The sequence below is a fragment of the Trachinotus anak genome, unplaced genomic scaffold, assembly GCF_046630095.1.
Source record: "Trachinotus anak isolate AG129_WGS33_773 ecotype Australia unplaced genomic scaffold, CSIRO_AGI_Tana_v1 ptg000018l, whole genome shotgun sequence".
Taxonomy (NCBI): Eukaryota; Metazoa; Chordata; class Actinopteri; order Carangiformes; family Carangidae; genus Trachinotus; species Trachinotus anak.
The window spans coordinates 13,492,097-13,515,961 of NW_027273869.1; the positions used below are offsets into that span (position 1 = coordinate 13,492,097).

Consider the following 23,865-nt stretch of genomic DNA (forward strand, 5'->3'; position numbering starts at 1 on the left):
CTGTATGTCTGTCCCCTGAGTGCCTGGAAGATGATTTTTTTCTTATTCCAGAAATATCAAATTGAATCACTCTGTTTTTGCCTCCCCTCCACACACACACACACACACACACACACACATACCCCCCCCCCCCCCCCCCCCCCCCCCCCTTGTGGCTTTCCTCCTCTGTTTTGCTTTCCACTGCTGTAGATTTTGGTGTGTGTTTTCAGTGTGTGTTTATGGAGCAAAACACTAAAAGTAATGGAAATATCTCATCAAAGCATATTGACGTCAGTTTCAATATATGTGAGGAGGCTTCGTCTCAGCTGTCAATGTCAGTGGCCTAATACTTGCAAGTCTGTGTGTGTGTGTGTCTTAGACTTTCAGGCATGGTTACTCCTTCTTCAGAATTGCTTTTTCAGAGTAAATGGTTTTTGAAAAGCCTTGACATTTTGTGCTTGTGTGATTTTTTTGATTTCGTACTTCTGTACAAATATGACCCATTTAATCTTTCTGTGTGTATGTGTGCGTCTGTGTGTGTGTGTGTGTTCCAGCTACCATCATACTGAACGAGCTAAATTGGACAGAAGCCTTGGAGGATGTTTTTCGGAAAAACAAAGAGGAAGATCCCTCCCTCCTCTGGCAGGTGTTTGGTTCTGCCACCGGATTGGCTCGGTACTACCCAGGTGAGCAGCCCAGCAGCTAATGGGATTTTTCCACTGGCCTGCTGACATTTCTGTAGTCAGTGATGACAGAAAAATTGCCACCTAAGGGCCATTTTATCATGTTGCATGCATACAACTGATGTTGCTGAGAGATCCTTCTGAACACTGTTGCTGTTGGCTGACTTTGTCACAACTCCGTTTTGTGACTGTGGGCAGAGAGAGAGAGGCCAGACAGTCATGAATGAATCACTTTATGAAAACATATATATGAAATCAAATCCAGCCTTCATGTGAAGTAAACATTCTCTCTTTGCCACATTTTTTTTCCATTTGCCAAATCCCAGCATCCCCTTGGATGGACTTCAGCAATTCAGCCAATAAGATCGACCTCTACGATGTGCGCAGGCGGCCGTGGTGAGTGCATATGCTCATTATGGGATGTGCAGTTTGTGTTTCTTTGTCTCTAATCATCTCATTGTCAGTCATTATTCTAGTGTTTGTCAAGGACACACACAAGCTCATTAAGTCTACCTGTGTAATTGTCATATTAAACATTCATTTGCAAAAACTATATTTGCATGTTACATCAACTGATTACACATAAGACCTTCTGTACACACACACACACACACAAACACATACAGTTTAAAGCAATCAAATCCAGGGCTCTGACCAAAGCCAAACAAACACATCAGAGCACTATGCTGATTAAACCACTGCAGATCAAAGGGTACTAATACAAAAGCTCCATTAGTCTCCCAAAAATGATGAAAATACGGCTGGAAGCCACCAATTCTCTTTTAACTATGATATTAAATTTCATTAGTCTCAAAAGCCCCCCTGGCTCCTGCGTACTCAAACTTTGAACACAGACACATTGTTTATTTATTAAAGAAACTATTAGATGTGCTAAGTCTTTGTGTTGTGTAGAAATAAGTTTTAAAATTTCTGCATTATAATAATTGCCTGCATGTCAATGTTTGTGTTTTTGCCACTTGTGTGCACATGTATATCTATTTATGTGCTTAATATCCACGACCTGTGTGTGTCTGTAATTACTCACCAGGTACATTCAAGGGGCGGCGTCACCCAAGGACATGCTGATCCTGGTGGATGCGTGAGTGACGACCTCATGATTCATCCATTACAGTCAGATTTTATTTTCTTTTGTGCGCCAGATGGCCCTGTTGCTAGCTTTCTGACTGGCCTCACCCCGCTGGGTGCTGCTGCACTGTGCTCATGACAGCCTCGACCCCTTCTGTGACACTGACAAACAAAACACAATCAGTGTAACGAGCGACCTCCTCATTTACAGTCCAGTTATTTCTCTCTGTGATTTATGCCTTAAAAGTTTTAACTTTGAAGAACTAAGATGATTAAAGAGGATCCTGGAGAGATATCTGTCACAATAACAGTTATGCGGTAGTTACAATTATTTTCCATATCATTATTAACCTATATAATTGCATTGAAAGCATTGAAACCCCTGTCAAATGTAGGATATATAGAGGAGCAAACCTACACTAAATTCCAACTGCTGTGGCATTCGGCTGACCAATCCTGAAAATATGATCACTCATTCAGTCAGTCAGTCAGTCAGTCAGGGACATTCCAAATTATAGAGCTGGCCCTGCAGTTGTGGTCCATCCAGAAATGCTTTGATGCTGTTTTAATGGTATTTTTATACTGGTGTATTTCTTTTATTTATGATTGGTGATGATTTACCAAGTTTTTTTTACCCCCTTCCTAATTTAACACAATTGTATGTCGGTGGAAGAACGTGATTGTGTTGTGTATAGTATTTTTTGCCAACATCAAAGAGATTTCTGTGATAATTTCCACTCGAGTGGAGTTCCAGTGTAAATTACACTCATTGCACAGCATTGGGGCTAAATGATAATGCAGTATGATGAATGAGAAGCTAAATTTGTCCACTTGCAGCTCTTAACACAGCACTGGTAATTGGCACTCATATCTGCCACCTTCATGCTTGGAACTCATTTTCTATTCTGTCACCTGCATAAGCCAATTAAATGATATATTTATAGAGCCATCTGGACAGGGTTCCCATATTTAATATATTATTGCATGAGTCTTTTGAGAGACTTTGTCATTCATTTTATGCTAACATTATCAGTTTGTATGCAAGTCATTAGCTGAGACATGGTGATGGCACTCATCTCATGTCATTAATGAAGATTACTATCGATTCCCTTATGGTTGATGTGATGGATAGTCCTACATCCAACCTGCTTATTAATGGAAGAAACTTGTAGGGTCATGGTCTGGGATCTCTGCCTATGGCTCATGATTAGTTTTTTTCCCTGCAGTCAGAAGGGTTGGAAGGATTGCAGTGGTGCAGCGGTGTGCCCTGATCAGGCAAAAGGTCTAGTTGTTCTTCACAAAATATCAAAGGGCAAATTGTCAGACAGAGATTTTTGTTATTTAAAAGGTTTTGGATTATTCACCTGCCCTGTGCCCTGTCTGGCTGTGGGGGCAACAGGAAAGCAGAGTAGTACAGTTACAGAGCTGTGTATTCCTACGTGTTAGTTATCACTTCCACCAGTGGGTCAGTTGTGTTTTTTTTTTTTAGTATATGCCCTGATATTGATATATGTTGTATAACACATAACATCTTTTTTTCCAAACTGCAGGAGTGGCAGCGTTTCAGGTCTCACCCTCAAACTCATCCGAACATCTGTTAACAGGATGCTAGAGACCCTCTCAGACGATGACTACGTGAACGTCGTCTCCGTGAGTATTCACACAGCTAATACTTTTACTTCAACACCGATAGAAATAAACATGGCCTATATTAATATTTAAGTCAGAAATACTCAACTGTCTATCACTTGAAATTACAAAGTTGGTATTTTTTTGTGAAATCCTGTCCAGAAAGTTCCTGTGATTTTTGTACATGTATTGAATTTCCAGGTGCATACATTGCTGAATGTTAATGTGGGCATTATTTGTGGCTTGGCTGTTTGAATAGCGTCATTCCTGCGGTTTGACTCATTGATTTAAACAAGGCAGTGACCTTTAGAATGACTTAATGTACCATACATGGATGGATCTTATTATGGCTGCATATGTGCATGGTTGCATGCATGCTTGTGTGCTCATTTGTCTGACTCAAAGTATCTTTGTGTGTATGTATGCGATATATGTGCGTGAGTGTGCATGTGTGTGTTTATGTAGAGATATGTATGTATGAGAGAAATATGTCAAGAGCATCAGAGCTGAATCCAAGTATGTGTGCCTAATAGAGCGGACTCATGACACAGCTTGAGCAAACCCTGGAATGCCACAGGATAAGTTTGACAAATGAATGTGTGCTGCTTTATGACCCACATGTCAAATCAGTGGCATGTAATGGTAAAGCCCCAGTAAGCCCAATGGAAAGTCTGTAGGAGTCTCAGGCATCAAAGGATTTACTAACATGGCGATCGAGGAAATATTCATCCATCATCATTTGAAGCTCAGTAGCCTGGTCAAATGAGGCAGATTCACGCTTCCTGGCGATATTAATGGAGGAAAGAATAATAACACAGTTTTAAGTGGTTATAGTGGATATTTGCCTCTGCCGGAAGGATTTGTGAGTAATCGCAAAGACATATTGGAGGCAGTCACACTGGAGGTGATTATACCTGAAATGTGAAGGTTACCACTCTAACTTGATTTTGAGGCTCGCCTTTATGCTGTCGCTAAGCAACCATGAAACTCTGCTGCTGTCTGTCATTCAGTAAGGATAGCATAAGGTAGCTAATTTCATTAGCGATATAAAGAACACTTTAAATGCTTTAATGCAGTTACATATTCTCTGGTGAAGCAAAGTGAGGGGAATTAATCACCACCAAACTGCCTTTCTGTTTCCTTGTTTACACTTAATGTAGCACGAGAAGGTTCGCCGCTGAATTTTGTCTGACTGGACAAAGGCACATTGAAAGTAATGAAAAAGGGGTGACTGCTGCCAAAACGTAATTTGAGTCTTTCACCTTCTTAGTTTGTCACATTTGTCATTTTCTCTGATAAATATAATTAAACAGCAACGCAATGACACGGCTTCCACGTGATTGATGGCTGTTAAAGGGACGAGGCGTCTGACTGATCACAGAAAACGATGACCGGCTAGGAGGAAGGCAGACACAACCGAGCCCGACCAGTAGAACTCTCTGGGCAGAAGTAGCAGACATCCACTGCCTGTAACTGAAGACTGAAATCCCAATAAGTCTTGATTTGTTTATTGTATTTAATATTGAATATTAATGTCTCACATTGTCTACCCAACACCGAGGTCAGCCTGCCAGATATATGGAAAGAAAGTCTGAAAACAAACAGGTGAACATTTTGGGAAATATGGCGAGATTTAGATGAGAAGACTGACACATCTGTCAGGAAGTAGTCAGTTAGCTTAGCTCTAACACATCTCTTTTTTAATACTTTAAATAGCATGTTAGTTAGCAAGCTTTATAGGTGCAGGGACAGTTGTAGCTAGTATTTGTTTGGGCAGAGCCAGGCTAGCTGTTTCCCACTGTTTCCAGTCTTTGGAATAAGCTAAGCTAACGTTATGAGAGTGGCGTCCATCTGCTTTGCAAAGTCCCGACAAGAAAGCAGCTTTCACCCTATTCCTTTAAACCTGTTTTTTAATCTTCTTTTTCCTTACTTTTTCACTGTTTTGCTTTGTGTTTATTTTATCTCATAATGGATACCACACACAAAGGCCCCATCACATTTCTGGCATAGAGTACATTATGTACTTGGATGCTACTGTCCTCTTTCTAAAATCTCCTTGGTCTCTATTTGTCTCCTCTTTGTCCTTCTTCCACTCTCTCCTAATGGTAGGAAATATAAATTACTTTTTCAGTTTGCCTTCCAAATGAACCATTAATTACATTTTCTTTCACTTCCCTTAATAAAGAAGTGGTTTATGTTTTTGTTTGGAGCTTTCAAATCAGCTAAGTGAAAGGGCTTTTGACGTTAATGAAATCAGGCAGCAGTGTAATAAGTATATTGATGGCATCCAGTTCAGTTTGTAGACCTTCCAGTAGCATTTTGAAGCTTTTTGAAGGTACACTCTATTACAGCCTTTCATAATAAAACTGTAATTAAAGGTACTGGGTCTGCTCACAGCTCTGCATAGCTGTTATATATATATATATATATATATATATATATATATATATATATATATATATATATATATATATATATATATATATATATATATATATATAATATTCTGACTTAATCACCCAGGCAATAAGTTTTTGTGTGGTTTTAGAGTTTCACAGTTTTTCCCATGAAGTAGATATTTGTGTTTCATTTGGTGTCATCTAAAATACATTTTATGTTTCCTTTCTTTGTACCAGTATGTTGCTTTGACTACACCAAGGTGTCTCACACACAAACATAAACCTCATTAGGCAGAGAAACTAACAAAATTTCCCTAACCCAATAGTGAATTACTGTCAAACCATTTATCGTCAGGGCTTCTATACAGTATTAATCTTGGGATGCCTTATTACATGGGTCCCATCATTTTCCTAGTAGATTAAAAAAGTTTGTAATTTGGTACTGTTTTCAAGAAAGTGGAGTCAATATTCTGAGATACTTAGTTGTATAGAGTTCATAAGCATTTTCCGATTTTTAGAGTAAGTAAAAACAGCCAAATCTAACAAACTTACTTATTATTCATTCATCATTGACACTTTATATTTGTTCAATGATAAGCTTGTTTGAAGACAAATTAATATATTTGTTAATTTTGGGCTCTTCAGTCAGCCTGCTCTGCACTGACTAAAAGACTCAGTAGGTTAAACAAATGAATAATTGAATTCACTTTCATTATAATTCATTTGCAAACTTTTGTCTGAATACATATCTGTGTATGGTCAAAGAAGGTTTTAACAGTGCTGTTATGACATGTACATATATACACACACACACACACACACACAGTACCAGTCAAAGGTTTGGACACATTTTCTCATACACTTCAATGGGAAAGTGTGTCTAAACTTTTGACTGGTATATATATATATATCTATATATATAGATATATATATATATATAGTACATGTCCACATACAGTATGCTGCTCTGTTAAGCTTTTATTACTGTGTCTATGATATTTTAAGATGTGTATTATTATAAGATAGATGAAGGTCTGGACTTCACAGTGGTTTATATTAGTGTGTGTGTGTAGGCGTGCTTCTGTTTAGAGGACGAATGTCTTGGCAGTTATTTGCCCTGAAACCTCCGCCAACATGTTGAATAGTTGGAAAGAGACATTGTGAGCCGCAGCATCCTTTGGCGTTCTAAAAACATAAACCCAAGTAGATGGACAAAATAGCTCATGGGAACAAGTTCTGTTAGATTTTGTCTTTTCCTTGGAGATTTTTATGTGAATCTCACAACATACATTTTTTCTCTTCAGACACAATTCACCAGTCTGATCTCTTTTCTCTGCGCTTGGCATATGTTGCAGTGATCTGTGAAGTATTTCAGTTAAAAAACTGAAGCTGTTGTTTGGTGACTGATGCGCTTATAAACACTCACTATTGCTTTGACAACTCACTTAAGAGTGGTGATTATCTTTTAAAAGCTCCAGTATACTGGCTGTCAGCTCAACATGACTTGCCTTTGTAGCTGCCTGCATCACTGTACTGTAGAGACTGCAAAGTTTTTCAGCTGGAGAAAACCACATAGACTTTTAGATAAATAAAAGTGATCCCAAATAAGCGTGCACCTCTTGTGTGTATTTGTCTGTTTGTGCACATGTCACATAAGTGCACGAGTGTGTGTTTTGTGTGTGTTTTGAACATGATTGTAATTGGAGGGGTACCATCAAGGCCAAAACAGATGTGAGGTATTAATGAGCCACATCCCAGTCCTCCATAGATGCTGTGTGTGTGTGTGTGTGTGTGTGTGTGTGTGTATATTTATATTTGTGTGTGTATGCATGAATTGATTGGGTTCCATCTGTTCTTCCACATTAACTATTCACCAATATTAATCTAAACACACTTTACATGTGGAGCTGTGTAAATGTAGTTGCACTAATATCTGTCTCTGTGGCATAATCTCACCATAATCAAGCTTTTTGTGTTTTTTTTTTTTTTGGTTTTTTTTACCTCCTTATGCCACTGTTTTCACGTCCCTACCTGCTCTCCTGCCAATCCTTCCTTCTGCTCCTATAGATCCCTTCGGTCTGTGCAGATTTGATTAAAACTGATTTCATTTCACACATGACCAATTTTTTCCACAATGCCATGAAGTGAAAGTCTTATTTAGGCAGATCTATTTCTTTTATAGCATTTGTCAATAATCATCTTATTTTAAAATGGAATCATTTAATCTCTCTTGAAATATCTTATTCAAAGTACATCCTATATGTTTAAGGGACACTGCATGACTCTGCAATGAAGGGAAAACAGGCCACATATTTAACAGAAAATATGTGCAAGTGCCTTCCCACATCCTCCCATCATCCCTCCTTCCCTCTTCCCTCCAGTTCAATGAAAAGGCCACAAACGCATCGTGCTTTCTGAACCTGGTGCAGGCCAACGTCCGCAACAAACAGATTCTGAAAGAAGGCGTAAAGAATATCACTGCTAAGGGGATCACCAACTACAAAGGCGGCTTCGAGATGGCCTTCGATCAGCTCGCGCAGGTGAGGTGTCAGCGTGGGAGAGCGAGGTGGGATATTTCTGTGGTATCTGTGTCTGGCTAACATAAGGGACGTAGGAGTGTGTATGTGTGTGTGTGTGTGTGTGTGTGTGTGTGTGTATGTGTATGTGTGTGGTTTGTGGATGGGGGTAGGGATGGTGATGTAGAGGATGTTGCTGTCAATCTGTTGCATTTATTTATTTTATCCAGCAATGTCCCCTGAAATATGCAGACATACACTTCTTATTTGAAATGTACTGAACACTCATGTTCATTTAATTTATTATTATCACTCTATTATGAAAATAATGATAGAACATTGGACACACTGACAATTTTGTCCCAGTGGCGTTCCCATGAAGCATGAGTATGTGTCGACCTCTTCTGGTTGTTTTGTTCATTGCAGTTTTTTGTATCAAAAACAAGGGTTCATGTTTCAATTTACATCCACATATGTTAGGTTTGAATTCTTTTTGCAACCACTTCTTCAGCTGGATCCTATAACAAAAAGAAGACTGTGTTGTTATTCAACTTCCTCTTGTTAAACAGATTCTTTTTGCCTCTGTGCCTCCTAGATGAATATTTCAAGGGCTAACTGTAACAAGATTATCATGCTCTTCACTGATGGAGGAGAAGAGAGGGCTGAGGAGATCTTTAAAAAATACAACCCAAAGCAAGCGGTAGGACTGTAAACACATAATGTTCACAGGAAACAATGCAGGAGTCATTGCTTTGCATTATATTCAGTATGTTACTTTTTTTTCCCCCTCACAGGTGCGCATCTTCACATTTTCAGTCGGTCAACACAACTACGACAAGGGACCAATACAGTGGATGGCCTGTGCTAATAAAGGTGTTGGGTTGCATTAGAGCTCTATTGATCTTATGACGCATTCACAAATCTGATATGTATGTGTGTGGTCTCCTGAAGGATGAAGTCAAAGAATATTTTATAACCGTGATTCAAATGTAAACAAATTATTCTTTTTTTTTTAATGGTTAACAGGTCTTTAGTAAAAGGGCTAACACAGCTATACAATGGCCCTTTAAATTCTCTTAGTTTGTTTTAGTCAGCCTTTAAACAAGTGAGAGTTGGGTGGGGTTTGCTTTTCAGTGCAACTCCATTTTTGGTAAGCCAGCTTATTCTTTCCAAAACAGCATATTGTTAGCTTTCAGACCACGTTACAATACTGGGTAGATATGATAATGTTTATGATATGAAATATGTTTATAATCAGATTGTCTTATCTGGTCATTTCAGTTAATTTTATTTAAATTGGCCTTTTGTTTTCACAATGAATCTTAAAATAAACTTATTTCTCTGTCTCAGGCTATTACTATGAGATCCCATCTATAGGTGCCATTAGGCTCAACACTCAGGTAAACACAATATACTTTGACCATGTATTCCTTCTACTGTGCCTCTTCAGTTAGATGTGTATTCCGCCCTCTTGTGGTTGAATCGCTGCAGTGCAGGTTGCAAAATAAAACTGAGGACCTGTTTCTCTTTTTTTTTTTCTTTTTTTTTGCAGGAGTACCTGGATGTTTTGGGTAGGCCTATGGTCAAAGCTGACAGAAGGGCCAAGCAGGTGCAGTGGACCAATGTCTACCTGGATGCACTGGTATGTTATATGCATTATAACAGACAAACTATTACATGTTTCACACATCGAAGCGAAGACAGAGAGAACTTTGAGAAGGGGGCGGGGTTGACCATGGGATTTCACATGTAGAGCTTCACAAGACCTAGATGAAATCTGTTTTCTGTCAGATGAAGAGAATTTCAGATAAGTCTTGCTCTGTTACGCCAAACATTTGCTGTTCGCCATCCTGGTAAACTCATCTTCAACTCTGCTCCTGTGGTGTTTGTGAGAGGACAGATTAACGTCATTTCAAAAAGGCTGCATGGAGCCCTTTTTTTTTTTGTGATGCTTAAGCTTCTGTCAAGATTTACTTTTAGGCCAGAGAATAGATAAGAAAGCAGACTGGTAAACTGAGCCAAATGGTTTGGATATTGCCATCAGTTTACTGATAAGATGCTGTCAACTGTTGTGACTGTACTGACCTCGTCAGCACCAGAAATGTCTCTGCCTTTTGTTAAGAGAAACATCCTATTTTTAAGCTGTTGCTCTTGGTGATGCACACAACAAGTAAGTTATCTGTGAATTTAAGCCAGGAGAAGTGAATCTGTCATGAACAAATTGCTTAAATACTTAATGTATTACTGATTTTTCGTGTTTTTGATCTTCCAGGAGCTTGGCTTGGTGATCACTGGAACACTGCCTGTCTTCAACAAAACAAACACAGGCTCAAAGGTAGGCAGAAAACCACTATCAAGTACTCATTTCATGCAGATCCTTATTTATTTAATTTGCTTTATTCACATAGTTATTGTAAATCTCACTTTTTATATTCTTTTTCCCAGAATTCTTTCTCGTCCATCTCGTTTACAGTTGACTTACTGACTAAATTTACTGTGTCTTACACTTTGACCCCATGAGAGTCTGCGGTTGCGTGACATGCCATAATGTGTACCAGACCAAAAAATAAACATACAACATGAATACTCTCAATTATCATCTCATCCTCTACTTTTATCCTTTGCTTTCTTGTGGCTCTTCCTTATGTCCTCTGTTGACGCTGAGGTCCCTCAAAGCTCTCCTGCGTGCCTCCACAGGAAGAGAATCTAGGATGTCATGCAGCAGAAATCAAAATGAGATCAAACCTACAGATCAGAGAGACAAATGATCCAGTAGCTAAGTACTTCAAGATGAGTTTACATGTCTACCTCGAAGGGTTCAGGGTTTACCTCCACTATGACTGAAAACAAGGCTGGAAATGCCTTGTCAGTGAGTCATGGCGGCCTGTAAGGCTTTTGGGAATGAGACTGACCAGATTTCTGTTGCACTCCATTTCCTTGAAATCATTCAGAATGCACAGAGGGACTTGACTCATCCAGAAAGAACAACAGGACTCATACATTGGTCTTACAGTGACTCTTTCTTTTCTCTCAGAAATCACAAAACCAGCTCATCTTGGGGGTTATGGCTATTGATGTCTCCCTGGAAGATATCAAGAGACTCACACCTCGGTTTACTGTAAGGGCATATACAGCATAAATGAACCTGTACACATACAGAAACCAGTCTATTTATATTGTCATATTTTCTACCTGGGTTCCCTCTTTTAATAGATATCTCCTTCTTTATTTCCCTTTTTCTGTAGTTTGGACCAAATGGTTACTACTTTGCCATTGACCCCAATGGATATGTGCTGCTTCACCCTAATCTCCAGCCTGCGGTACGCCAAATCTCTCACCTATGATTCAGAACACCCCGACATGGTCTTTTTCTAGGGACTGTTCTGTCATTTGGTAATCTTTGTCTCACAGCTGATGTCACTCCAAAGATCTCGTTACTTTGCTAAAAAACATTAGGTGCACAACTGTCATCTTTTGCAGCCTACAATAGTTTTAGCAACCCACTGTTCCATGTTACAAAATGCATCTTGATCAAACATGACATCATTTGTATTACTTGGCTGACATTTCTGTTCCTGTTTTTTTTTTTTTTTTTTTTTTTTTTTTTTAACAAATAACTTGATCAGATGGCTCCAGGATGTTTGTTGAGGCGTAGCAATATGTTTCCCATTGACCTTTAGATACGCACTCTTCTTGTAAATTACACACACACACACACACATTGGTCACAGATGATCACAACATTCAAAAGTCAAGAATTAACAGTTTAGTCTATAATTCTTTCCCTCTTCAAGGCTGCAAAATGTCAATGTGTTTTTGAAAACAGAACATCAGTAACTGCTGTTCATTGCTTACTTTTCTCCTTTGTACTCAAATGATAAATTATAACACTGACTTATTGCTTGCGTTTCCATGTAGACTGCCAAGTTTCATGAACCTGTAACGCTGGACTTCCTGGATGCAGAGATAGAGAATGAGATCAAAGTGGAGGTTTGGAAAATGAATTATTACAGGGTTTATAATTCCATGAGCTTATGTCAGAATCAATAGCTCTGTAATTTCTCAGTGCAGTAAGATTGATTATTCTTTACATTACTTTTTTTTTTTTTTTAATCAAATTGGTCAACAGATACGAAAAAACATGATTAATGGAGAAACAGGAACTCGCACAATATCTACACTGGTGAAATCCCAAGATGAGGTGATTTTATAATGCATGGTTTTGTAGTTCAAGTCAATAATAAGTACATCTGTTTCAAAATGTACATATGTTCTGACCCGACTGTTGCCTTCAAAGCGCTACATTGACCAAGGTCAGAGGATGTATACCTATGCACCAGTGAAGGGGACAGATTACAGGTAAATATCATGATTAGAATTTTCTATTGCATTTGGAAAGTACTTTTTACAGAACTAAGTCCAGAAATAGAGCAACTACAGGGTTACTATAATTTTATTATGTGTTTTTGGATGTTAATTCATTAGTTGAGCAAGAATCTGTGCATGCAGATAGTGTCAGACAATGAAATACACATTTTGTTCAATAAAGCAGTGAAAAGAAATGCGGATTTACAAAAATTCTTGCAAAAACTTTGGAAAAATCACAAAATAGAAGTAGACCAGAAACTTACAAGTCATACAGTCTATAGCATGAATAGTTCAATGTAAAGCTAAATACTCTCATGATACTCTGCTATGAGATTTTATTGTGTGTGTGTGTGTCTCCCTCTCTCAGCCTGGCCCTGGTCCTTCCTGAGTACAGTATGCATTACATCAGGGCCACAATCGGTGACACAATCACTCAGGCAAAATGTAAGTTCCACCTTAAATCAATTCAGCCTCTAGTGCCATTCTTAGTTTTTTGGTTCTGTGCCATTCCCTTCCACTTCTATAGTCAGTAGAGAAATAGTCCTGGGTGGAAAGTGACTGCTAGTGTTGTCCAGTGACTGCTCTCCATGTAAGGCTGAGAAATGCTTGTGCCACAGCTCATGGTTCCTATCCATCATTCACAGCGCCCCGCACACATGCACATACACACCCATGTACATCTACACCACCCCTGCATGCCCTCGCCTCTTGTGTCGCTATGGTAACACACACCCTCAGTTGTGGTGCCGTTCAAAGTTTTTGTCGCCAGACAGCGGGACGAGCGGTTCCAGTGTTCCCTTTCACACATACAGTACTCATCAATTCATTTAAAGCTAAGTGCCTCATTCTGTCTATTTTTGTGTGTGTGTGTGTGTGTGTGTGTGTGTGTGTGTGTGTGTATGTGTGTGTATGTGTGTGTGTGTGTCTACAAGTGGGTATCTGTGTGTGTGCGTTCGTTCATGCTCAGATGTCCTGAATAGTAACACTGGATCAGAGGCTCCATATGTGTAGTGCTGTCGTCTCATGTCTCTTTTGAGCCCTGTCTGTTCCCACTAGTAAAAGATGTCATTGACTCATAGTTTTACTCAAAGGACAGTTTTATAGTGTGTGTGTAAGTGTGTATGTGTGTGTTCATTGCAGTTAAGATGGAGCCATCCCTGGTTAGTCTGTCTGTATGTGCGCCTTCATTCTGTAGCCAAAAGAGGGCTTTAAAGGACATTTGTGGGTTTTGTGGATGCACAGTTACTTACATAAACTTTACATTAACATCACCGCTTTTCAAAGCAAATCATACTTTTTAGACTAATCTCCTACTTCACAGTCAGCAATCAACTGCTCTTTATTTCAGAATGCTGTAAAAATCAGTTGGCAAAAGACTTGAGGCCTTCTTGACCATGGTAATCCATCACAGTGAACATTTCATCGCCTTTCTTGTTTCTAGCAGAGTTTCTTAAGTGCAGTTGTGAGCAGAGTGAAAACTGTATTTGGTGGTGCTCTCAGAGTTGTTCCTGCAGCTGAGGTTTTGTTTCACAGCTGGATCCAAACATTAAAAGAGCATCCTTAAACACACTGACAGCAAATCGAATAACTGAATTTATTAAAGGGAACAAAATGTATGATTAATCTCAAGATACTCCATCAAAAAAAAAAAAAGAATAAAATAAAAAGTGCTCTGACAAGACATTAAAAAACAGAATGATACTCCATTTAAAAGTCAATGTATGCCTCTAAAATACTGTGTGAATAAAAGTGTTACATATACAATGATTGCAGTTAAATGGTTTAAACACGTGAAGCCATTAGTGTGGTTCTTTTCAGTATGAAGGCGTTTAAGTGTGTTTTTTTTGAAGAAAACAGAGCCACACTTAGTTGTTTTTGTTCCTTAAGAGGATATTGTATCATTGTTACATGAGTTCCCTGGAAACTTGCTCTAATCATAACCATAACTACACTGTGTAAATCAAACTTCAACCTTCAGATCAAATCATGTTTGTTAAAAGTTTTCTGTCCACACACAATTGATACACACACACTCTTCTCACCCTAAATTACCTAAAACACCCCTTGTATCTTCCTTTGGCTCCTTACTTCAACTTAAAGTTGAATTAAGCAACCTTCTTTCCTTGCGTGCTCTCTTTTCCAATTCCCTGTTTCCTCTCCTCACCTGTTTTTCCCTCCTCCCTCCTCCTGTTCTCCTGCCCTCCTCAACTCTTGACCATTCCTGGTGTGTTGGACCCCCTGCAGCATTTTTGGGCAAGTATTCTCCTCCTGTGCTTTACCTCTTAACCCGTGTCTTCTTCTTACTCTCACACCACCACCAGACTTTGGATGTAACTTCACTTCTAACTGTGTTCATCAAATGTGGTGTTAGACTCGCAAACACTGAGGCATTTTGTTCTCATTATCTGTTTTTCTTCCTTTAATGGCTTCTGATAAATGATGACAATTCTGTTTCACTGAATCAAGCCGGCGTCTGCTCTCTGAAGCAGCGCTTCGCATGCAATGCTGTGCCCACACAGTGTGGTGCAGACGGTGTGTGTATGTCTGTGTGTGCATGTATGTATTTAACCCCCACCTGCTCCAGTGGCCCTCAGATGTGGTTTTGGCACTAACCCACTGTAGCAGGAACAACAGAGGACAGGATGTTTGCATTATTTAAAGGTGAAGCCATAAAGGAGAAAGCTGTGAGTGTGCACCCAAAACATGAGTCGATGCTTTTCTTTGCTTTCTTTAGTTTTCTCTTTTTTGACTCACTTTGAGTTTTACAACCTTGTTAAATAACTTCTAATGAAAGACAGGGTCCCTCTGAAGACACTAGCTTTCATCTCCTCTGCTTGTCCTTCTGTGTGCTTTGTCATCATTTTCATCTTGTCTTTGACCATTGAAGCCAAATTCTTCACGGAACATAGTTAAGCTCCGTAGTTTATCTGAAACTGAAGCCTGACTCATGTCTTTTTTTGTTCTTTTTCATAAAACAAATACAAATGTCAATTTGAAAACAAATCATGTCCCAATTTCCCATTTCTGTTTGTCATGCATTTGTTGTCATTGCGAGCTCTTGTCTTGCAAGTTTCTGTGTGTGAAACAGATTCATGCTGAAATCCATTCACATTTTGTGGATATTTTACTGACTCACTTGTTCACAAAATATTCACAAGGCTGGCGGGAATGTCATCATCAGTATAAAAAGGCGTGCGAGACTGCAGGAAATATATGCAGTCGTCACTCCCCAAATCTCCCTGCTATCCATCATTACTAGATACTTTGTTGGATTAGTAAGTGGTGACCGAATATCAAAGGAAACCCACATGGGGGCAATTATTTCCAAATCATGACCACCAAAGAGGACAAGGAGTAGCCCATGTCGTCATGAGAAATTTTGCTGTACTGTATAATCAACTGTCGACACAGTGTGCTTTGGAGAATGTCAAAGGAACGTGAAGGTTATGAGCTGTGGTTAATATTCCTCAGTACATTCTGATGTGCAGTATAAGTGCAGTAAGTCCAAAGGAATGCTAATACTAATGCTAAGAACACATCTAAATCATCACTTTAAACACTTCTGACCACATTTTAAGCCTCTCTTTGTGTTCTCCATCAGCACTGTCTCCATTTACATCCAAAGGCCTAAAACCTTTTGTTTGGAATGCAATATTTCTATTCAGGACTTGCTCTGTGAATAAAATATTGTGTCACCTTTGACCCCTGTGGTTTTACCCTGTCTTTTTTTCCCTTTCTTTTCCCTCTCGTCTTTAACCTCCCTGGGGGCTGATTCTCTTGTTCGCTCACTTTCTCTCTGCTGGGATTTTTTTCCACTCCAGGGAAAAATGGCAAGTATTTTTTTCCTCTACTTTCATCTCCCTCCTGTTCTTGAGCCTTGTTGGTCCTTTACCCAGCATGTCTGGCCAAGTCTATTCTGGTCCTTCTTATTTATACCTGACCGATGAAAGACGAAGTTATATTTCTGTGCAGTGTAAAACTGTCCACAACTTTAGCTTCAGTCAGCTTCGTTTTTAATTTTCCTACTTTGTCTTTGTGAGTGCCAACCCCTCGCTTTACAAAGCTACCTTTCATTTGAACTATCTTAACATTAGGACCTTTAAACGAGAGTGTTTTTTTTTTTTTTTTTGTTTTGTTTTGTTTTTTTGCTCAGTCATGCCTAGAGATGAAATCTCATTTTGGTTGTAGGTCCCTGTAAGAGTTCTCTTTTACTGGTGCACTGTTAAGTATGCAACAGGTGTTACACTCCGCCCAGTGGAGCACAGTTTCATTTGTATACAATGATTCTTTCAGCTTAATATTGAACTGTCTAATATTGGCCTTTGTGAGGAGGAAACTCATAATACTTTGTACCCCACCAGTTTCTGAAAGCCTGCTGGCAGACAAGTTTGATGAATATGGCTATACATTTATCGCTCCAAGGTAAGGTTATTTAGATTACATGTTTTTACCAGTAACATGACGATGGCAAATTTTAGTCCTGTGCTTCCTTTTTTTTTTCTTACATCAGTTCACTATGAAGTTCCTTTGTTTCCCACAGGATGTACTGTAAGGACTTGAAGCCACCTGACAAGAATAAAAACAACACAGAGTTTCTCATGGAGTTCAACAATTACATTGACACAAAGACTCCAAACAACCCCATGTGTGAGTATCTCTGATATACATCCTTCCACCTGGTGCCATCAACTGTGACATTTTCCCTGAGCATCAAAGCTTTTACACTGGCTCTTCATGTACTCTGCAGCACACTTGGGCCTCATTCTCACTATAGACTCATATTTACATCTCAAAGAGCTCCTAAGCTTTACAGTATTGGCTACAGTATGAATATGTGAATGAATCTCAGCCATCTGGCCTGGCATTAAGGTGTGCATTTAACATTTAATGGAAGAGCGCCAACCGAAACCTATTCCCAGAGGTCTCTCTTTCCAGTGAAATACAGGTCTGGCTGGATGGTTTGGTGTGCATGACCAGGCAAAGCTTTGTAATGTGGAACCCCAGAGTTCGTGTTACTCATTTGATGCTAACTCTAAAAGTCTGACCATCACACGCCTGAGTGCACATGTGTGAGGCACACCGGCTTAGATGTGACACACGCACGCTCGCGCACACACAATATTCACCAGTATTATTCCTTCCACACCCCACCTATAGCTGCTCGACCTCATCCAATTACTGTGTGTTTGTGAGAAAGAGCAGGACACGTCAAGCCAAGAGCACGAGCAGAGCAATAAAACACAAATCAGGGCCCAGTTGACCTTCTCCCAAACATCTGACCAACGCATTAACATCCTTGCCATTTCTTGCATACACTCATTGATATGCATCACTCACTTTTTTTGCTATTGAGTAAAACAAAAGGTCCCCGGATATTTATAAAAGAGCTCCTTTATTGTGTCCCACACTATAATTTGATGGTTTGCATTTAAGAACTCGCTTTAAACATCTCTTCATGATCAATCCAATAAAACTTTTCACCCAATTGAAATATTTCTTTGACCATTATTAGCTGCTAGTGTAATGGAGTCCATAGGGAGCGCAGAGGGAGAGAGAGAGGAGTATGGCCCATGTGGACTATTGGCAGCTTGGGTATCGTTACACGCTTTACTTGGTTAAGCCACTGCAGTGGCGAAGAAGTTGAAGTACATTAGGAATTCCTGGGCTGCCTTCAATAAAGGACTCCTAATGAAAACCACTGCACAAGGAGTGAAGGTGGGGTAGGGGGGAAATAAAGTGTTACGCCAGCTGTTTTCTCTGATGTGTGTGGTGTGTCATAAAGGTTGGAGAAGGTGGTTGGGGCGTATCGACGAGCCTCAATGTTAATGGACTGAAGCGGGTCGTCGGAGGGTTCAAAGAGGCGGACACGGCCCAAAAAATGGGCGAGCGGCTTTTATCGCCTGTTATGTTTGTCATGTGGTCTTGTCGGACGTCTCAGAAAATAATTTGTTACACCTATATCAACCCACCACCTACACCTTGGCAGCATCAAGCACTTTGAAATAGTTTTTTGCTGAAGTAAATGCATGTTTCATTGCTTCAGTTTCATTGTAAGATTGTGTCTGTTTCTGTTTTGTTTCACAAGACAGTTTTGAGATATAACCTTTTCTTCACAGACTTGCTTTCTTTTAAAAAGAAAAAAAATAAATTTCTCTTTCAGACTGGCTCTATGTTCTGTTTGCTCACACTTGGACCTTTTAAGGGCTTGAAAATGTAGCCACATATCATCTGAAGCTTATTCCCATTTGAAACTAAATTTGAAATTCAATTTGGATGCCTGAAATGTGATGTAAATATTTGTTGTAGTTTTTTGGGTTATTTTTTGTTCCTTCTCACATTATTATTCGTTCTTTGTTGGCTATTGATGTTCCCCAAGCATTTATATTACATTTTATGGCACATCCCTGTTGTTCACACCTCTCAGGCTAGTAAGAATCCAACAACACAAATAACAACATCATCTTTCAAAGATAAGACATTAAGAGTTGATTTCTGACTGATCTAAGACCCAACATTTAAACACTCCCTGTTTCTGATCAGTCAGCAGACACGCAAATGCTACTCTAAAATAGCAAGTTGAAGTTGAAATGATTCTGTTTTTGCCGTGAAGGTAATGTGGAGCTGGTGAACCGATTGCTCCTGGATGCTGGCATCACCTCGGATCTGATCAAGCTTTGGAAACAAAATGAAATGCAGTAAGTGAATCCTCAATATTTTTGCATGATTCAGCAAAAGTGAAGCGAAATGTGGTTTACATCTTTATCTTCTCCACTTGTTAGGTTTGGTGTCTCGGCCAGATTTGTTGCCACTGATGGTGGAATCACACGGGTCTACCCCAAAAGGTATGTGTCAAATGATTGGACGAGTGGGTGGGTTGATTTAGGAGCATGTTAAGGACTAGATAATACTGTGTGTTTGGGATTATCTGATAAGGAATAATGATGTGGTCTGCCTAGAAAGATGCATCTTACACATGAAATGCTTTTTTTTTTTTTTTTGATAAACCAGATCTTTTTTTGAACATTCATTAACTGCTGCTTGGCAGTGTCTGGGTCACTGGGGGTACATTGTTGAAAGTATGGCAGGAATAAAAGATAACAAGTTTAAGATAAGTTTTTGAGTTTTAGGATACATTGTAGATGTCAAGGGAGCACTTGACAACAAAGACGTATAAATCTTGGGACAAGGTGTAAGATTTGTTTATTTGTGGTTAGAAGCCTGAAGTTAGGCCTGGACTGAACAGCTTACAAGTTGTGTTCAATATCAGACAATTTAACAGCATCATCTTGAGAGGTGAAGATGTAAATAAGTATAATCTCAGAAAAAAATACTGCAGCATTATATTCACAAAAGGATGAACCCAAACTGGACCCAATACAGATCCCTGAAGTATCCACAAGGGAGAGATTAGTGAGTCCAAGATGGCATTCTTGTAAATGAGTGTGATGCCATATGAAAATCACCTGCATCACTGAAATATAGTTTCATGGATATCCAAAAATTTGTTAATTCACGGGGGGTACCAAAGTCAGCAGCAGTCATTAGGTTGTTAACTTGCTCAGGGGCTCTGACATGGTTGGACTGCAACATGCCTTTAAAGTATGAGTGAAAGCAAATGGTGATTGGAAACGGGTCTATAGCTGCTAAAGGTATGTGTGGTATGATTTCTCTGAAAATGGTTTGGTAATTGCATAATGTTGTTCTTTTATAAATGCATTTGACAGTGCTGGGCTGTACTGGAAAGAAGAAGCAGAGACGTATGAGTCAAGTTTCTATAAACGAAGTTTAGACAACGATCTGTATATCTTCACTCCGACACCCTACCTCAGCAAAGAGAACAGTGAGTAAAAGCCACTGTGTTGAGTCTGAATGTGTGTTTTTATTTATATGAACACGCAGTATATACCATTGTCCTTCTTCTTGCAGCAACTGATGACTCAGTCCTGGTGAGCAGAGCAGTAAACCTCGATATTGATGGTATCACACTTAAACCAGCTGGTGAGGACACACGCTCACACACAAAGAGAAAGAAGGGAGTGTATTTACACAGTTATACTCGTCATTTCTCAAGTTGAATATCTCACTCTGCCACTTACACATAAACACACACACACTTTAAGCTATGTGTCTCAATTACACACCTACATTTGCAACCCTATAGCTTTAAACCTATTCATGCCTCTGTTGGTTCTGACACACTAGCAAGCTCTTATTCAAAGTCTGCTACTCCTCGTTTGTCTATTTCCCCCCCTCCCCCTGACATATGCACACAAACACACACAAACCACACATCAGGTTGTCTGGTCTCCTCTGATCCTTGGCCAAGTTTGCATTTTACTAAGTTCAGAGAGTAAAGTTGACATAGAGGTCCAACATGATCTAGGATGTCTGGCTTTTGTGTTTTATCCCAGTGGTCGGCGTGCTGTTGGACAAAAGTGACTGGATGGCGAGATTCATCAACACCACACAGAGGATGAATGTGAGTATTCTGCCTGCACAACACATATGTGCACAGACACACGCTTGTTCTAGACTGTGGCTTTCATCACTCTATCTGCTCTATTGTGTTTCCAGTGCAATGATGAGATCTGTGGCTGTCAGAGAGATGATGAGGTAAGGGGTTTAATTGAATATTTGTATGTTTTCAGCTGTTATTTATGGATGAGAATCATCAGTTTAATTGTCTCTATGTGATTCCAGTACGTAGACTGTGTCATTCTGGATGACGGGGGCTTCCTGGTGATGTCCAATCGAAATAAATATAATGATCAGGTAGGCTGCTGCATTTACTCTCACTCACAAAACTGTTGATCAAGATGATGTGAGTCTATACTGTCAGAAAAATTTATTAAACATCACTGGTGAATGTTACATTTGAGTATCATTTTCTAATTAAGCACCTTTTAGAAATGGTTAACTAGTATAGCATTGAGCATTACTACTGCAGTTATAAATGCTGCTAAGCCATCATTAAATTCCGCAGTTATAAATCTTTATAATTTATTAATTAAAGATATAAAATATGAAGTTATAAGTGTCAATAAGTATTTAATAAATAGATCTTTGTTCAGATCGTTGGCAGCACTTTTCTAAAAATTTGTGTTCAAATTTTTCACAACCTGGCAACCCAAAAGATGCAGTCATTAATGACTCATAATGGATCTATAAAGCATTAGTAACCATTAACAAGATGATCTTTGTAACTTCTTTATAAAGGTTGTCTCATTAGAAACTTAGGAAGATCATTTACAGTTTGTTTAATGCAGATGAGAGCAGACAAGGAGGCTAATCGTTTTTCTAGAAATTTTGACATTATGGAATTAATTATCTCCATAATTAATCAATATTTCATGGGAAGATGTTCCACATGACCATTTTGTGGTTTCTTATTTTAGGATAGTTTATGACAATATAATGATTATTGTTTGAATTATTCTGTGTAAATATTGTGAGATGTAATCTATAAGGTGTTCTGTAAAAACATAGATAAAATGTTTTTGACGGGAACACACAAAAAAATGAACTCAAGGTTTACTCTCTAGCTTTTTGAAGAGCTTTCATCCACATCTCACTGTCCATCAGCAGATGGCATTTTTCAGTTGTAATCATTTCCCAGATTGGGAGGGGTCAAGCCCATATATGACCACCTGTTGTCATGTGATCAAAGTTCCATAGATGACATGATCACAACTGATCCATCTCCTTGGTGACTGAGCGAACCCCATACATGAAATGCAATGAAATTGAAAACCCTGAAAAAAAGTGAAAGTGCGTCGACCTTCAGTTGAAATATTTTTGGGTACAAAAATGTTTTCATTTTTGATTAGTTAAAAAAAATACTCTTTGTTCAGTATGAAGCACTCACCTCACTGACCATAAGGCACTTACATAGTTTTGATTACTGCGCTGAAATCAACTGTAAATTTATCATATCCTAAAAGAGACCCAATTTGTCCTCAAATGTTGAAACTTGAAGCAATACTTTACTGTGGTCCAGACCTGCTGTGAACTTACTATCAACCTTAACAACCCAAACTGAAAATAATCTAATGAAGCCTCTCAAAAACAAATGGACCCATCTTTTCCAGTTACTGACAGACGCATGTGCAAACACATACAGTATACAGTACGCACGCTCATTTCTCCTCACTCCTCGTTGCCCTATCCTAAACGCTAAAGAGCGGGCCCCTGCTGTCGTCTGAGTAAATGTTTTTTCATGCGGCCTCGGCCCCTTCCTAATCAGGGCTGGGTGTGCGCTGGATAAATCAGTCGCCCTCTGAAGTTTGGCAGCAGCACTAAAACCCAGAGACCCGAGGCCTTGTTTGGAAAAGGCCGTGTGCCCTCAATCATATTTCTTACAGGAGCGAAGTTTCTCTCCCTCTATAAGCTTCTTGCTTTCTCTCCCTCTTTATGTCTTTCTCTCTCCGGCTCGTTCCTTTTCTTTCTCCACGACCCTCAGGGAGTCTGCAGCCAACAGGGTTGTGACTGTTAATTCATTATTTGTGTTATTGCACAGGGGAAGGAGAGAAGGCTTCCTTTACCTTATAGATTGGAAGATTTATATATCCTTTGGCTGTTAGACTAGAGAGGAATGGATATGTGGAGGACGGCTTGTTAACAGTGACCTTACAAAGTGCACGGAAAGGGATAGTTTGTATTTCCTCATGCGCACACGCACACACACGTGCATTCAAGCACATGCACTGCTCCACATCTTTCAGCACAAACACACATAGACGAATACTGCTAACTTTACACAATCCCTTCTGGATACACAAGTACTTAAACACTCCCATGCACACGGTCATGTCACACCTCCGAGATGCCGAGACAAACTGCTTCCTCTAAGTAAAAATTTATAGTTGCCCGGTGGACTGTGTTAATCAGATTAAAGTGAAGTCCATCATCCTGGTTTGAGGGAGATTTACTGTGTGTGTGTGTCTATACATTTACTGTTAACATTTTCTGCACATGTTTACTCATTCTTGACTGTTCTGTGCATGTGGTTTACATAGATTTAACTACTGTTAGCCCAAAGTATAAAACTCTTTAAGCACTCTGTAAATGAGAAATATTGAGGAAATCCTCAGTAAGTGATATACACAATGTGCATTTCAAAGGTTTTTTTTTTTTTTTGCTCACACAGAGGGTTCAAACTTTTCTCAGTTGACCCTTGTTACTGAAATTGTTTCCCCTATGAAGTTG

General features: G+C 39.2%; 1 protein-coding gene across 2 annotated transcripts in view; it reads left to right on the forward strand.

Moving 5' to 3' along the window:
• Nucleotides 1–23,865, forward strand: part of LOC139634847 (voltage-dependent calcium channel subunit alpha-2/delta-1-like) — an 89,369-nt gene that overhangs the window by 50,976 nt on the left and 14,528 nt on the right. Inside the window, exons 7-32 of one of the 2 annotated variants that reach the window (XM_071501530.1) lie at nt 534–665; nt 989–1,058; nt 1,711–1,761; nt 3,299–3,398; nt 8,158–8,316; nt 8,888–8,992; nt 9,087–9,165; nt 9,643–9,692; nt 9,845–9,934; nt 10,565–10,627; nt 11,327–11,410; nt 11,538–11,612; nt 12,211–12,282; nt 12,422–12,493; nt 12,590–12,651; nt 13,028–13,104; nt 14,905–14,919; nt 17,019–17,082; nt 17,201–17,307; nt 19,271–19,355; nt 19,440–19,502; nt 20,385–20,500; nt 20,587–20,658; nt 21,072–21,139; nt 21,235–21,273; nt 21,361–21,432. In XM_071501530.1, the coding sequence (XP_071357631.1) occupies nt 534–665; nt 989–1,058; nt 1,711–1,761; nt 3,299–3,398; nt 8,158–8,316; nt 8,888–8,992; nt 9,087–9,165; nt 9,643–9,692; nt 9,845–9,934; nt 10,565–10,627; nt 11,327–11,410; nt 11,538–11,612; nt 12,211–12,282; nt 12,422–12,493; nt 12,590–12,651; nt 13,028–13,104; nt 14,905–14,919; nt 17,019–17,082; nt 17,201–17,307; nt 19,271–19,355; nt 19,440–19,502; nt 20,385–20,500; nt 20,587–20,658; nt 21,072–21,139; nt 21,235–21,273; nt 21,361–21,432 (2,042 nt within the window). The remainder of the gene's footprint in view (nt 1–533; nt 666–988; nt 1,059–1,710; nt 1,762–3,298; nt 3,399–8,157; nt 8,317–8,887; nt 8,993–9,086; nt 9,166–9,642; nt 9,693–9,844; nt 9,935–10,564; nt 10,628–11,326; nt 11,411–11,537; nt 11,613–12,210; nt 12,283–12,421; nt 12,494–12,589; nt 12,652–13,027; nt 13,105–14,904; nt 14,920–17,018; nt 17,083–17,200; nt 17,308–19,270; nt 19,356–19,439; nt 19,503–20,384; nt 20,501–20,586; nt 20,659–21,071; nt 21,140–21,234; nt 21,274–21,360; nt 21,433–23,865) is intronic. The other variant, XM_071501529.1, reaches the window with a different exon arrangement.